We start from the raw sequence: 13706 nt of genomic DNA on the forward strand, positions 1-13706 counted from the left end.
GATGTCGGAACGCTGCCACGCCGGATCGATTCGAGGAGATGGCGAGAGCGCGGGTATGGCGCAGCGTCGCAAGCTGAGTGGGATCGTGCTACACGGCGATCAGAGCGCGGTCATGGCAGTAAAACAGCTCGAGCCAGGATTGCTGTTGCCGGCCGTGGGTGATGGTGGAAAGGTGGGGTTTGCTGCAACGATGCGTCTTCGGCGACAAAGACGACAAAGTGTTGGTGTAGAGCCACGTCGACTGGGGCTTTGCATGCACTCAATGTGTCCAGGGGCAGGCACCGAGCGTGTGTGAGTGTGTGTGTGTGTGCCTCTGTCTCTGAAACACATCAGCCTGCAGACCCCTTTTGCTGCTCGCTGGCTGCCTGACAGCGACTGTGCGTGGGATTTTGTCGGATTTTCCACCAGCCAGCCGTTGTTTGCCCAGCTGCTGCTGCCCCGATCGGCGCTCCGAGAAACGCGATGCGAGGACCCCCAAGCGAAGGATGCGACTTTTTGGAACTCCGCGCGCCAGGCGAAATCAGCCGGTGTTGGACTCACAGATCGCCGCCCAGTGGGCTTCCCAACAGCGCGTAAGTTGGTGGCTCGGGCGTGGGCGTGGGCGTGTCGCTGGCAGCCCAACCAAACTTCGTCGTGCCTGGCCAGCGCCTATTTCGGGACCAACTCTGGCCGCCTCGCATGGCTGAGCGTCAGCAGCTTTGGCGTTTCGAAGAGGTGGTGCGCTGTTGAGCTTCGTCTTTAACCTGCTTTTGTTGCCGTGCAAATCCGCTGCTATGGCTTGCATGCTGTCTATAGGCTGGACATGACATCAACGGTGCATTCGAGGCGATGCTTCGCACAGCCTTCCATGCTTTGCTGCAATCCGCAGCGGAGAAGCGGCGACTTGGACGCCAAGTCGTGACGAAGCTCCACCAACGATCTTACATCGATTGACCAAGCGAAATTGACTCAGCTCGGAACACGGAAGAACAACCAAACCTCCACTTTGTCAGGGTCCAGCCCGCGTCACGGTGATTCTGAGCGGACACCATCTCTGACCAGTCCTCCCATCGGCGCGCTGCAGTCGCACGATGTGACCATGCCTTCTCACAACAGCGCTGGACCCAAGATGAAACGTCTCCGCTCACTGACCTCCAGAGCTCGAAGCTCTGAACCGTCGAGCATCAACTCGGAGGCCTCGTCACTGCTGTCCAGCCTGCCGCAGCACTTTGCAACAGCTTACGTCTACATCGACAACACCCCTTCTGGAAGCACGCGATCCCCCAGATTTGAAGAGTCAGAGGGGCTTCGAAGAAGCTCGCGCTGCCGAAAGGAGAGACTCTCCCAACTCGAACGCATATCCGAGGATGAGAACCAATCGGATCGAAAGACTCGATCTGCTGATCGTTCCGGGCTTTCAACTTCATCGTCACGGAGGGCAGGTCCATCGAGTCCGCGAAAGAGGATCAAAAGAACTCGCGACGATCCCAACTCGGAAGCTGGCAGCATCTACGCTCACCTTAAAGGCTTGCCGGATCTGTTTGCCGTTGACAACGACATCATGTTCTGCGGCATCAATCCGGGCGTCAAGTCGTCCCACTCTGGACATCACTTTGCGCACCGCTCGAACCACTTCTACCCGTCCTTGCATCTGTCCGGAATCACACAGCAGAGGATGAAGCCGGAGCAGGATGTCGACTTTCCCACGCTGCGTCCCATGTCGCTCGGGCTCACCAACCTGGCTGGCAGGCCCACCGCCGAGGGCAGCGAGCTGCTCCCAAGCGAGCTCATCGCCGGCGTTCCCGTGCTGCTCGAAAAAGTGCAAGTGTGGAGACCAAGGACGGTTTGCTTTGTCGGCAAAGGCATATCCGAAGCGTTCGTGAAAGGACTCAAGCAAGCCGGTGCTATTCCCTCTGCTCGACGCGAGTCAAAGCAACGCTCCGGAGCCAAGGCCGAGGCGCAAGATCAGGATACGCTTGGGCACACCGTCTTGGACATACAGATTCCGGCTGAGGTCTTGCGCGCAGACTCCGGTGGCGCGAAGCCGTCTAGCCAGCGCAAGCCTGCCCCTGGTAGTCCAAAAGCCAAGCGACTGCACTACACCAAGGACAGCGCCAAGGATGATTCCGGCTATGGACTTCTGCCCATTTGCGTCTCCCACGCCAAGCGAACTGACCGGCCTCTACGACTCGACGAGGTGACGCTGTTTTTTGTCTCGCCTTCGAGTTCGGCGCGCGTCACGACTCACTTTCTCGACGACAAAGCACGCATCCTCTCGGGCCTGCGTGTGCTCGTTGAGCACTTGAAGTCAGCACCAGCTAGTGTCGTTGGTCGCAAATACGACACGATGAAGGACGAGCCTGGACAGGCTCAGCAAGAGCCATCGGAAGGGGCGTCGACAAAGAGGGTTGAGTTGCAGATGGTTGATCTGACTGCCTTTGGCCTCAGAGTCGGAGGCATCAAGCCCGAAGTGAAGCAGGAATCTCCTTCCTTTTCCTAATCACAAGGTCTTCCGACCAGTGCACTAGCGTGAAAGTGTAGGACAAACAACGTGCTCCTGCCAGGAGCGTTTCATGCACGCCGAGCTGTCACAGATGCATGCTTTGCATGCTTACAGCGGCATCGAGTCTGTGTGCAGCCTACGAATTAAAAGAAAAACTCAAAGTTACGAGTCAGCCAATGGGCGCGTTATCGATTTCTGCTTCTTCACCAAGTGTCACTCAGTCGGGTCCTCGGAGCACACCGTCCGAATACGGTAGCGGGACAGTCATCAATCACAGCGCCGGGACACCGCCGGGAAACCCTGCAGCTGTGCCCGTCGCGTCACAACATGAGAAACAGGCCACACGATGGCACGTTGTGAGGCCTTCATTTGTCCGGCTTTCATTTGGCAAAGCGGTGGGGACGTTGCTGGTCATTTGGGTATCGCGAGCCAGCAGTCAAGGCTGTGCTGACCGGCGCACATCGACGGGACAATGCTCGTGTATCGCGTATGGCGACATCGATCGATGAATAGGCCGTATCGATAGAAGGGCAAGTTCACAGAGATGGCAGCCATCACACAATGTCACCTGCAGATTCATCTTCGAGGTGACGGCCTAGAACACGCCGAGGAGAGCTCAACAAGCTCAGCTTTCAGCGGAATGGCGGATCGCGGCAGCTGCTGCCCTTTCCATAGTTATCCTCCAACGGGTAGCTGAGTGGTGAGATCAGCAAACCAGGACCCTGCCGCTCGGCAGGAAATTTTTGGCGTGAATCTTTCCTCGGATCCTCCGAAGCACCCGCGGCTGGCGGCGTGTGCTTTCTCCAGCTCCTGCGTGGGTGCACAGTAACCGGTAGACGCTCACAGTCGATTGATGCGATAGCGTAACGCATTCCTCTGGAATTGCCCGTCTGCTTGATTGAGAGCAACATCCTTCGGAATCTACTGGATGTTGCGGGCGTGCCGAGAACTTTAATCGCCGAGCGGAAATCGCCGCTCGCACATCACAGCCGCCAGCAATGCCAGATCGATTTGCTCTCCTTGTTGGCACCAACTCAAGCTTGTCTCTAGAGCTTGTCCAATGCAACGCAAGCAGCTGGTCAACGCTTTGGAGGCGATGCTCCCACCCACAAGGTGCAACCAGTGTCGATCGAGCCTCGACAGACACGCCGCGCCGGACAAGCTCACACGAGACTCAAAATTGTAACCGAGCTCGGCTCAGCCGTGTCACACACTAACGCACACGCACACCCACACCCACACGCACACGAAGGGGCGTACCGAACAGTTGGAAGGTGGGTTTGTCCAACGTGGGAAAGGCAAGCCGAAAGTACACACCTTTGTTCCCAAGCTGAGCCAAACGCTTGAGGCTGATCCGTATCGTGAGTCTTGCTCGGTCGCTGGGCCATGGAGACATCCGACGGTCAAGTTCTCGCGTGCGGGCAAGGACGTGGCTGGTGGCAAACGATGCTGAGCAAAACGATTCGGTGCTAAGCTACGCCAGGGTTCATCCGAGAATTTGGCCGTGGTCGGGGCCTTACAAAATCGACGCGTTTGGCCGACCGGGTGCGGATACGGATACGGCGGCGGCTCTTGGCTGCATGTTCAAAAAGCTGCTGCCCACCGCTGCTTCTGTGATGACGTGAACGAGATCAGTCTGCGTCGCTGCGTAGGGCTGTACCGTATCGTGCCGCCCAACATCCTTTCTTCGGAAAATTTTCGATTTTCGTCGAGAATTTTTAGGCAGCGAGCGCGTGGGTGGAGCGAACTTTATCCTCGTTGTCCTTGGCTGGACGGATGCGTGGGCGCGCGGGTGCGGTTGGAGCGTGCGTTATCCTGCAGGATCTGCCGAATCAGTGCGCGCCGACGTCCCACGCTCAGCAGCAGCAGCAGCAGCATCATTATTTGCAGCAGCAGCCGGCAGCAATAACGCGTTGCAGCACATGCAGCAGGCGGATGGCAGATGCAGGGTTGGAAGCGGCCGATAACGTTGCAGCCAAAGATTCGCCCAGTTTTGCGATTTTGCCGTCGTCTTGGCCGGCGACCGTCAATTGTGTCTCTGCCTTGGCTTGCTGGCTGCCGGTGCCGACTCAATAATGCGAGCCGCTGCCAGACGGACCCAACATCCGCGTTGCTGAGCCACACGAACCCCATCGGCCACCTTGTACCCTGACTTCCTGACTCGCCTTGCACATTCTCGCTCGTATCGTCGCACCTCAGCCATCAGCCATCATCCATCCTAGCCACACTGCGACCGCCCGCGACTCAAACTCAAAGGCGTCCAGTAGCTTGTGGCTCGTCATCCACTCTCGCCTATCGGAGCTTCGCCGCGATCAAATTTGACCACCACCTCCACCTTGCTGCGGCTGGATTCCGATCGCAGCTCATCATCGGATCGCTCCGACAGCACCTGACCCCCATCGACAGACAACAGCAGCGCACACAACCTCGCAGCCAGCGCACTACATCCCCGGCCCTCACACCTTGACCCCTCGAGGCGGGCGTCCTTGTCTCACCAGCGCTCTGCCGATCCGGCCACCATGTTCAGCTCCATCGTTCACCATCCTTGCGAGATCTCGCTCCACCTGGTCTCGCAAGACATCTTTGTCCATCCTCCGCCCCCCAACACCGAAATTCCCGGCGATGACAAGACCCTTCGTGGCCTCGTCGAGATCAAGTGCCCCAGCGAACGCCACATCCAGGGCGTCCGAGTCGTCCTCCAGGGCGTTCAGACGCTCGCCATTCCAGAGAATGCTTCGGCCTCCGCCTCCTCCATCCGATGGGAGGAAAAGGTCATCACGGAAAAGACGGTCGAGATCATGAACGACGGTACCCCTGGCGCCATCAACGTCCGTCCCTCGCGCTCCAAGGGCAAGGAGAAGGAGAAACAGCCCAACTGCAACGTCTCTGAGGGCCTCCATCTCGAAAAGGGCATCCACGGCTTCGAGTTCGCCTTCATCATTCCTGCCTCCACCGCTCCCTTTGAGCGTAGCAAGCACGGTCGCGTTCGCTACATCCTGACCGCCACCGCCCTTGGCGCCGGCCGTGCACGCAACAACATCTCCACATGGAAGGAGATCTTCATCATTCTTCACGTCAACTCCGACGGCGGTCCCGCCCCCCTCGACATCCAGTACCACGACGTTCACGAGGCGCTCGGCCCGCTTTCCGTCTCATTGACCTCGGCGTCCCTGACCGTAGGAGGCACAGCCAATCTGAATCTCTACCATCCCGATCCACCCGCGGGACTCAACGTGCACGTCGTGCGCGTCTTCCTCGAGCAGACCTTCGAGCTCTACAGCGAGGTACGCAAGGGCTGGCTCAAGCTGCCCACCGAGAAGCTCCGACTGTGGGAGAAGGGCTATATGCCCTACAAGACCAAGCAGCACACCGATGCCGTCGGTCCCGAAGACTCGATCTGGATCGGCGACATGGAGCACGGCGCCGCTGGTCGCCCCGGTCGTGGTGCCGGAAACGGACCGGCCAACCTTTCCCCCTTTGGCCTGCCCCTAAACGGATCGGCGTCGGCACCAGTGACACCCATGGAACCCGCCACGCCCATGCATCTCGAGAATGGTTACAGGATCAAGTCGGTCGTGCGCCTGCCGGACGACAACATCCTCCGTCCCAGCACCGTCCGAGGCTCGCGTGCCGAGATCCGCGTGAGCCACGAGATGGGCGCCGAGGTCTTTTTCTCGCGCAAGGACGTTCTGGACACGCGCGAAGACAGCGATAGCTTTGGCAAGCCAAAGGTGCAGGTCTTTTCCATGCGCAGGGCCACCACCATCCCTTCGTGCTGCTGCACGTTTGACACCATCCACCTGCCTCCCTACTCGCTCGAGTCGCCCTCCAGCTCCAGGCCTTCTTCGCCCACACCGCCGTCATCGCTGCGCAACTCGCATCCCGAGCTGGAACACTGGAAGCGCACCACCACGCTCAACAACCTGCTACCCGGCTCGCGAGGCAGCTCAGCTTTCAACTCGGCCGCCAACTCCCGAGCAGGCTCGCGTGCTGGCTCGCGCGACACCTCACCCACACGACACGGCTTTGCATCGCACTTTGGCACCTCGGGACGAAAGAGCCGCAACTCGAGTCCGACTCGCAACAACCGCGGAAGGTCGGGTAACGGTTTAAGCAGCATCGGGCTGCACGCGCTCACGCCTGCATCGGCCGGCCACATCGACCAAAACGGCAGCCACCGCAATCACGGCTACTCGACGCCGCGCTCGCTGCCGGACAACGTGCCGTGGGCGGTCAGCTATCTTCCGGATCGAACGGGCACCTCGCACGACACGTGCAACTGCGGTCGCACCACCGAGGAGCTGACTGAAGCAGAGCAGCGTCTGCTCGAGGGCGTACCCACCGCTCCGGGCGCATGGGTCGAGAATACGGATGCCAACGTGCCGCCGCCGCCGTGGGCGCCTCCGTCGCGCGCCAGCAGCCCGGTCTCGGGATGGCATTATGGCCCTGGATCGGCACGCGAGGGCTTCCGTCCGCGAGGCAAGCTCGCTGAACTCGAAACGCCGTATGGCAGTCCATCGGCATAACGTCGGAGCTGAATCAAAGCTCCAAAACAACCACCCCCACTCATTCTGGTCTCGACTCGGTCTCGCATCGTTCTCGTAATCTCCTTGCAATCAGCCGCACAACGCACATGCCATGTTCCCTATTCGATAATCAAGTGTACTTGTACTAGCGACGCATGCACAGGTGGGAGGACTTCGAGTGGGAATGAAGCTAGCCCGAGACGTCGGTGGTGATGGTTTTCAGAATTTGGTATTCGGCCATTCCATGGATGGAGCCTTCTTTTCCGTATCCGCTCTCTTTGACTCCTCCGAAGGGCGACTCGCATGCGCTGAGCATGCCGGTGTTGATTCCGATCATGCCCGTTTCGATGGCGGACGACATACGGGCTGCGATGCGCAGGTCGTTGGTGTAGACGTACGCACCCAGGCCCACGTCCGAGTCGTTGGCAAGCTCAACCGCTTCCTGCTCGGTCGAGAATTTTCGGATGGCTGCAACGGGGCCGAAGGTTTCTTCCGAGCAGATTTGCATGTCGTCCTTGAGACCCGTGAGGATGGTGGGTGGGTAGAAGAATCCGCCCTCGGTGGGGAGGGAATCGGGAGGAGGAGGACCGTAGTACAGCTGTGCGCCTTTGGAGAGAGCATCTGCCACGTGCGATCGACACTTTTCAACGGCACGATCGGTGATCAGAGGCCCCAGGAGGGTCGAGGGATCTTCGCCATCGCCCTGTTTGTACGTCTTGATCTTGGCCGCTAGGCGCGAGAGGAACTCGTCGTGGATACCGGATTGAACCAGGATGCGGTTGGCGGCCACACAGGTCTGTCCCGACGTACGCAGCTTGGCGAGAAGCACGCCGGTGATGGCCTTGTCCAGGTCGGCATCATCCATCACGATGACGGGCGAATTACCGCCCAGTTCCATACTGAGCTTCTTGAGTGTGCCGGCGCTCTGGGCTGCGATGAGCTTGCCCACACGTGTGGAACCGGTGAGCGAAACCTTGCGCACATGCTTGTGCTCGCAAATCGCCTTGCCCACTTCGGCCACGTTGTCGAGCGTGGTCACCACATTGACGCATCCATCCGGATAGCCTGCTCGCTTTACGAGCTCTGCAAACGCCAGTGTGCTCAGGGGCGTTTCTCCCGCAGGCTTGACCACGCACGTGCATCCTGCTGCGAGTGCAGGGCCGATCTTCCTCGTCGCCATGGCCAGCGGCAAGTTCCACGGCAGCAAGCACGCCACCACTCCAATCGGCTGCCGAATGGTGTGCACGCGCATCGCAGGGTTGGCTGCCGAGATCGTCTCGCCCTGTGCACCCGTTTCGGCCATGTTGGCAAACCACGCCAAGAAGCTCGCGGCGTACTTGACCTCGGCTTCGGCCTCGGCGCGTGTCTTGCCGTTCTCGCGCACGATGAGCGTGGCCAGATCGTCGATGTTGGCGAGGGTGAGGTCGTTGAGCTTCCGAAGCATGTCGGAGCGCTGGCGCGCGGTGGTGTTCTTGAACTCGTTGAATGTGGCGTGGCACGAGGCTACGGCGTCGTCCACATCCTGCGCGTTACATTCGGGGATCGATGCTACCACCACGCTGCGATCGCCCGGGTAGACGACATCGAATCGCTTGCCCGAGTGCGAGTCGACACGCGATGAGCCGATCACGCACTGGGTGATGAAGAGCGATGGGTCTTTGAGACGCGAGGTCTCGGATTTGCTTCCATTGGTGTTGGCCGACATTGTGCTCGTATGGTGTTGCGATTGTGGTGTGATGGACGTGGCGGTTGGATGGTGGCAAGAACGGCAAAGTCGCGGGCCTCGGCGCAGCTCCATGAGGGGGGCTGCACCGATTCAGTCGCGGCTGTGCCTCCGCACGAGGTGGTTGACCCGTGCATCATGGTCAGGTTGGCTTCGCATCGGCGACCCACCGACGTCACGAGGATAACGCCGATGCAGGTGGAGCGGACGCGGGGTAAGTCCGCCTCCGTCGCTGCGCAATTACGCGGGCAATCGACCTAACACAATCTGGCAGCAATCATGGATCTGAATCGCGTCGGATTAGAAATCAGCTCGATCGGCGATGGCGAATTCGGAAGCGAGCGTTCAAGTGCGAACCGTCGCATTTGGCGCGCTCACCAACAGCGCTGCTCTCATACGCCGAGCCAACTCCTCTCATCGTCCATCCCTCCGCTTTCCATCAACCTAGGGCCACATACGCAGCCATGTCGCTCGCACGCACGATCAACTACATCCGAAAGGAGGGCATCAAGAAGTTTTGGCGCGACCTTAACTACATCGGTGACGCCAAGTCCGGCCGTCTCGTCGGAATCGACAGGTAAGCCTTACGCCAGCTAATCTCGCCTCTGCCAGCATCTCGACCAACCCACAGCTGTACTGATCCGTGTCTGTTTTGTGGCCGAATAGGAATGGCAACAAGTTCTACGAGAACCACGACGAGTTCCCGCTGAGGCACCGATGGGTCGACTATGCGGCAGACAACGAGTTTAACGCTTCGCAGGTCGACCCGCTCTGGCACTCGTGGCTGCACCACATCCGCCAGAAGCCGCCGCATGAGGACGCAGGCATCCAAAAGATGACCCAGGCCTGGATGACTGTACGTTCCCCAACCTCTTCGTTTTCACCGTCGGATGGCATAAAGCTAACGTTGACTTTTGCACGGTGTAGCCTCCTCGCGAGAACATCACTGGCACACGCGGTGGCTTCAAGACGTACAACACCACCAAGCCAAAGATCGTAAGCACCATCTTCTCGTCCGCTTGTGCATCGGGCCACAAAGCTTACGTTGCTTCTTGTTTTGCTGCTGCCAGTCCGCATGGGAGCCCAAGGTCGCCGAGCGAGGATAGACACCCAACGCCCTCAATCTGTATCCAGCACCTGATCGCCAATCCATTCTTGCAACCAGTTCGTCCTGTCCACACGCCCGATCGATCAGCACGCGGTCCTCGTTCCGCGGCCATGAGTCACTGATCCACCGCTGCTCTGACACTCGGCACACCCGCAACCTTGCGCTTCACACCCAGTGGCACACCGAGGGACACGCCACTTGGAGCACAAATACATATTTCAGATCAAAGGAAAGAGTAGAAGGTACACTGGTATCGTTGTGGCCGCCTCGTCGCACTACATGCGGGCAAGCGCACGCAGCAGATCCGTCGTTTCGCTCTCATCGGGCTCGACGAACGTGCTCGCACTGACATCGGCCACGCTCTGATCCGGTGCGCTCGGCCTGGACTCTGCGCCCGTCGTGCTGATCGACCGCGACTCGCGCACGCCGCTGAGCAGAGCCTCGAGCCGCTCGCTGCTGCCGTGGCCGCCGTCGTTAGTATCGGTGGCCGCTTTGCGTCTGCCACGTTTCGCGCTCGACGACGATGTGCCTGCCAGCGCGCTGCTGCTGCTCGTGCGGTCGCGCAGTGCCTGCGCCGCATGCGCAGACACCGTCCGCACATACCGACTCGCGAGCGACTCGAGCTGCGCAAACTGATGCGACCTCGATCGCAGCAGATCCACATTGAACTCGACGTCGGCCCAGCGTGGGTCGTGCTCGGTGCCCTGTAGCTGCTCGTTGTCGTCGTCGGCGCCGCGCGCTTGCGCCGCTCTGGACGCACGCCCCTTGGTGCGCGATTTGGCCTTGGGCGCATCCGCCGCATCCTCGGCCTCGAGCTTCTGCAGCCACTCCATGGCCGCCTCGGCATCGCGCAGCTGTTGCAGCCCGGCTTCGTCCAGATCGTGCCGATCCCATGCAATCACGTCGCCCGACTCCGCAGCACCCTCGTCGTCGACCAGCGCCTCGAGCCGGCTCGTCTCGGCCTCGTAGTCTTCGAGCCGCGTGAGCTCTTTGCTCCACGCCAGCGACTCGTTGCGCATCGCCTCGACGATCGCCGAGAGCTGCGCCGACGCCTTGCGATTCGACTCGTTGCGTGGATGCGGTGTTTGACGCTTGCCCTCCTTCTGAGAAGTTGTAAACAGGTTCTGGTCAGCTATCGTTCTCTCGTCGTGCTCGACAGAGATCGGCACACTTACCTCGTCAGTCGCGCCCATCCAGCTGATGCCGAAAACACCGTCATTGAGGTCCGTCAAGAGCTGCTGGAGCACCGAGTCGAACTCGCCACTGCGGGAGCGGATGAGCTTGAGCTCTGCTTCGCTGAACATGGGCAGCTCGTCCGCCTCCTTTGCCTTTCCCTTGGCCTTTTTGGCTGCGTCACGCGAGCGCACGGGCAGCTCGGCCTTGCCCCTCGCAATGTCGAGCGAGCGTTTGAGGATCCAGCCGACAAGGTGCTTCATGCGCACCACGGGAGGAAGCTGGTCGCTGCAGTGTCGGAAGAGCTCGTGGTCCGGCACGTCCTCGTGTGGATACGCCGCTGTGCCGTCGCGCAAGGACGAGACGCGCCGTTGCCCCTTGAGGTTGAGGCTGCTGCGGCGCGACTGCTCGGCTGCCTCGCGTCCCGTGGGGCGGCGAGGTTGCTTTTCGAGACCGGCGCGGAAGGCTTGGTTTCTGCGGATGATGGGTGTCTCGCCTCCCGCTGCATCCGGTAGCGGCTCGAAGACGGTGCGGCTCGAGGAAGGTACGGATGCGCCGTTGCGGGAAAGCTGAGCACGGGCGGCGGCACTACCCACAGCTGCTGATGAGGATGAAGCGGCGGGGCCGTTGCGTCGGGCAGGCTCGCGGCTAAAGACAAAGTCGTCGTCGGATTCCTCGCCGAGTGCTAGAGGGAGAAGGGCAAGGTCGGAGTCAGCGACGGGAGTCGACAGGCGCGGGGAAGAAGGCTGCATGTCTGCCTCAGACTTACTTTGTCGGAGCTTGCGCTTGGCTTTCGGCGGCTCATCGCGTCTGCTGCTTGCCTGTTTGACCTTGCGCGCAGCAGCGTCCACCTCTTCTCTACTCCTTTTGGACGTGGAAGATTTGATGGGTTGGAAGGCACCCATGCTCATGTCCATACGGCGGGTGTCATCAGCAGCGAAGGAGCTGTCCATGACATCTTCGAATCTGCGTTCCTTTCTATCTGTCTTTTGCTTGGCAGCGTTGCGTGCGGCGACGGTGGGAATCACGCCAGAGGATGCGGCTGATGATCGAGTGGAGGAAGAGGTAGCGGCGGTGGAGGAGCCGGAGGTTTTGCGTTTGGACGAGCTCGGCTGCGCGTCCGCCGACGAGGCGGATGAGCTGAGCCGTGTCGATCTACGTGCTGTTGCGGGCATGCTGATTCAGGCGAGCACGGAGGAGGTGAGGATGGGGTGTGGACGGGTGACGCGCGGCATCTGGGGTGCAGAAAGTGGATGCGAGAGACGATGCCGTGATCTTGACTGCTGGTCCGATCGTCGGTGGATGATCGAGGGTATCGACGATAGCTAGCGACGACGCCTCGAGGCGCTAGTCCGATCGCGCGCGTTCCGGTTGCGGTGCTCGAAGCACAAGATTGAGCAGCTTTCCAGAATGTGACGTGCCGGGATGCGTGGGAAGCAGCGGTCGGGCGGGTCGTGGGAACGCCTCGATCGAGTGGAAATGTCCGCAGTCGTGGATGCGAAGCAGACGGATGTGCCGATACGGAGGACTCCAAGCGCGTGGTGCTCGCAGATCAAGCCGCGCAGATGGAGGTCGGAAGGGCGTTGCAGATGGGCGGCGGATGTCCCGTCGCGTGATTGCATGGTCGAACGGGCCCGCGAGGCACGTCGAGGTGGAAAAGCGTGTTTTGGCTGCGTGCACCTTGCCGAGCGCCCCAGACGCGCCTCACTCCGGAAATCGAGCATCGAAAATAATTTACAGTGTGCAGACATGCGGCCTGACACTAAGCTCCAAAAAATTGCTGAGCTTCCCGCTGCCCGCTCACCAAGCGCCTTCGAAGCGGCTACCAGAGGCTGCTTCTGTTGCTCGCCTCTTGCACGTCTTGGCGATCTGATGAGCGGTGTGGCCTGCATCTAAGAAATCGAGTCCTTACGAGCGGGTTCAGTCGATCATGAAGGAAACCATAGAGACAGTGGAGCCAAGGACTGGCCAGGTGGGGGAGACATTTTGACGTCGAGCGGGCTTGCATGAGAGCGTCATGCGTCAGACCAATCCGTCGCCTTTCTCATCAATGTCGCTTCCATTGCAAGCTGGCCCGCATACCACACATCCTGCAGCATTGGGCTCATTCAGTCGCTGTGATCTGCATGCTACGCTATTTGCATTCGCATTCGAACAGGTCGGTCCGTGCTGCCCCAATCGCACCATGCGGAACGGCTTCCGGCGTTCCTGGACGAGGAGATGCGGTGGTGTCGCAGCGATCGTCAAGGCGCGCTTGTGTCTGTCTCACTGGCGGACCTGAGTGGCGATGATGGGGAACAGAGGAGCGGTCAAATGGCCTGGCGGGCGAGCGCATCGCTGCTGCCTCGTTGCTGCTGCATCCACCGAAAGCAGGCATGAATCCCGGAAGTCGCAGGCCGGCGAATGGCTTTGTGCCCGGTCTGGGCTTCATTTTCGAAATCGGTTGGCGGAGGGCAGCACAGCGCAGGGCCACTGGAGAGCGAAGAGGAGGGCGATTCTACAAATTTCGCGATCATGGCGAGCGCGTAGTCGGTGCACTGGCCCCTGATCCACGCCAATCGCTGACGAGCCTGGTTGCCGAGCCGCTCTCTTCTCCGCGCCTTGTCTCAGCGGAAAGCGTGGATGCAGGCCAGCTCGAGTCGAATCCGCCAGCCGTCGTGCCGTGGTGCTGCCATTGTTGCTGTCCGTGGACCC

General features: G+C 60.2%; 6 protein-coding genes across 6 annotated transcripts; 3 read left to right on the forward strand and 3 right to left on the reverse strand.

Annotated features, from left to right (window-relative positions):
- Positions 1–1078: 1078 nt before the first annotated feature.
- PAN0_012c4432 (DNA glycosylase) lies at positions 1079–2479 on the forward strand (the record flags this gene model as incomplete). The annotated part of the gene is made up of 1 exon (XM_014799969.1): positions 1079–2479. One exon carries the CDS (start codon positions 1079–1081, stop codon positions 2477–2479), a length of 1401 nt encoding a protein of 466 aa, XP_014655455.1.
- A 2522-nt stretch (positions 2480–5001) lies between these two features.
- On the forward strand, positions 5002–7008 carry PAN0_012c4433 (uncharacterized protein; the record flags this gene model as incomplete). The annotated part of the gene is made up of 1 exon (XM_014799970.1): positions 5002–7008. The coding sequence occupies one exon, from the start codon at positions 5002–5004 to the stop codon at positions 7006–7008; it is 2007 nt and encodes a 668-aa protein (XP_014655456.1).
- Positions 7009–7198: 190 nt separating this feature from the next.
- Positions 7199–8713, reverse strand: PAN0_012d4434 (succinate-semialdehyde dehydrogenase (NADP+); the record flags this gene model as incomplete). Its single annotated transcript, XM_014799971.1, has 1 exon — positions 7199–8713. The coding sequence occupies one exon, from the start codon at positions 8711–8713 to the stop codon at positions 7199–7201; it is 1515 nt and encodes a 504-aa protein (XP_014655457.1).
- Positions 8714–9195: 482 nt separating this feature from the next.
- Positions 9196–9837, forward strand: PAN0_012c4435 (NADH-ubiquinone oxidoreductase subunit; the record flags this gene model as incomplete). The annotated part of the gene is made up of 4 exons (XM_014799972.1): positions 9196–9308; positions 9398–9587; positions 9659–9727; positions 9802–9837. The coding sequence occupies 4 exons, from the start codon at positions 9196–9198 to the stop codon at positions 9835–9837; spliced, it is 408 nt and encodes a 135-aa protein (XP_014655458.1).
- Positions 9838–10114: 277 nt separating this feature from the next.
- PAN0_012d4436 (uncharacterized protein) lies at positions 10115–12187 on the reverse strand (the record flags this gene model as incomplete). The annotated part of the gene is made up of 1 exon (XM_014799973.1): positions 10115–12187. The coding sequence occupies one exon, from the start codon at positions 12185–12187 to the stop codon at positions 10115–10117; it is 2073 nt and encodes a 690-aa protein (XP_014655459.1).
- A 172-nt stretch (positions 12188–12359) lies between these two features.
- On the reverse strand, positions 12360–13443 carry PAN0_012d4437 (uncharacterized protein; the record flags this gene model as incomplete). Its single annotated transcript, XM_014799974.1, has 3 exons — positions 12360–12715; positions 12817–12904; positions 13282–13443. 3 exons carry the CDS (start codon positions 13441–13443, stop codon positions 12360–12362), a joined length of 606 nt encoding a protein of 201 aa, XP_014655460.1.
- Positions 13444–13706: the final 263 nt, after the last annotated feature.

Source organism: Moesziomyces antarcticus (genome assembly GCF_000747765.1).
Source record: "Moesziomyces antarcticus DNA, scaffold: scaffold_v10012, strain JCM 10317, whole genome shotgun sequence".
Classification (NCBI taxonomy): Eukaryota; Fungi; Basidiomycota; class Ustilaginomycetes; order Ustilaginales; family Ustilaginaceae; genus Moesziomyces; species Moesziomyces antarcticus.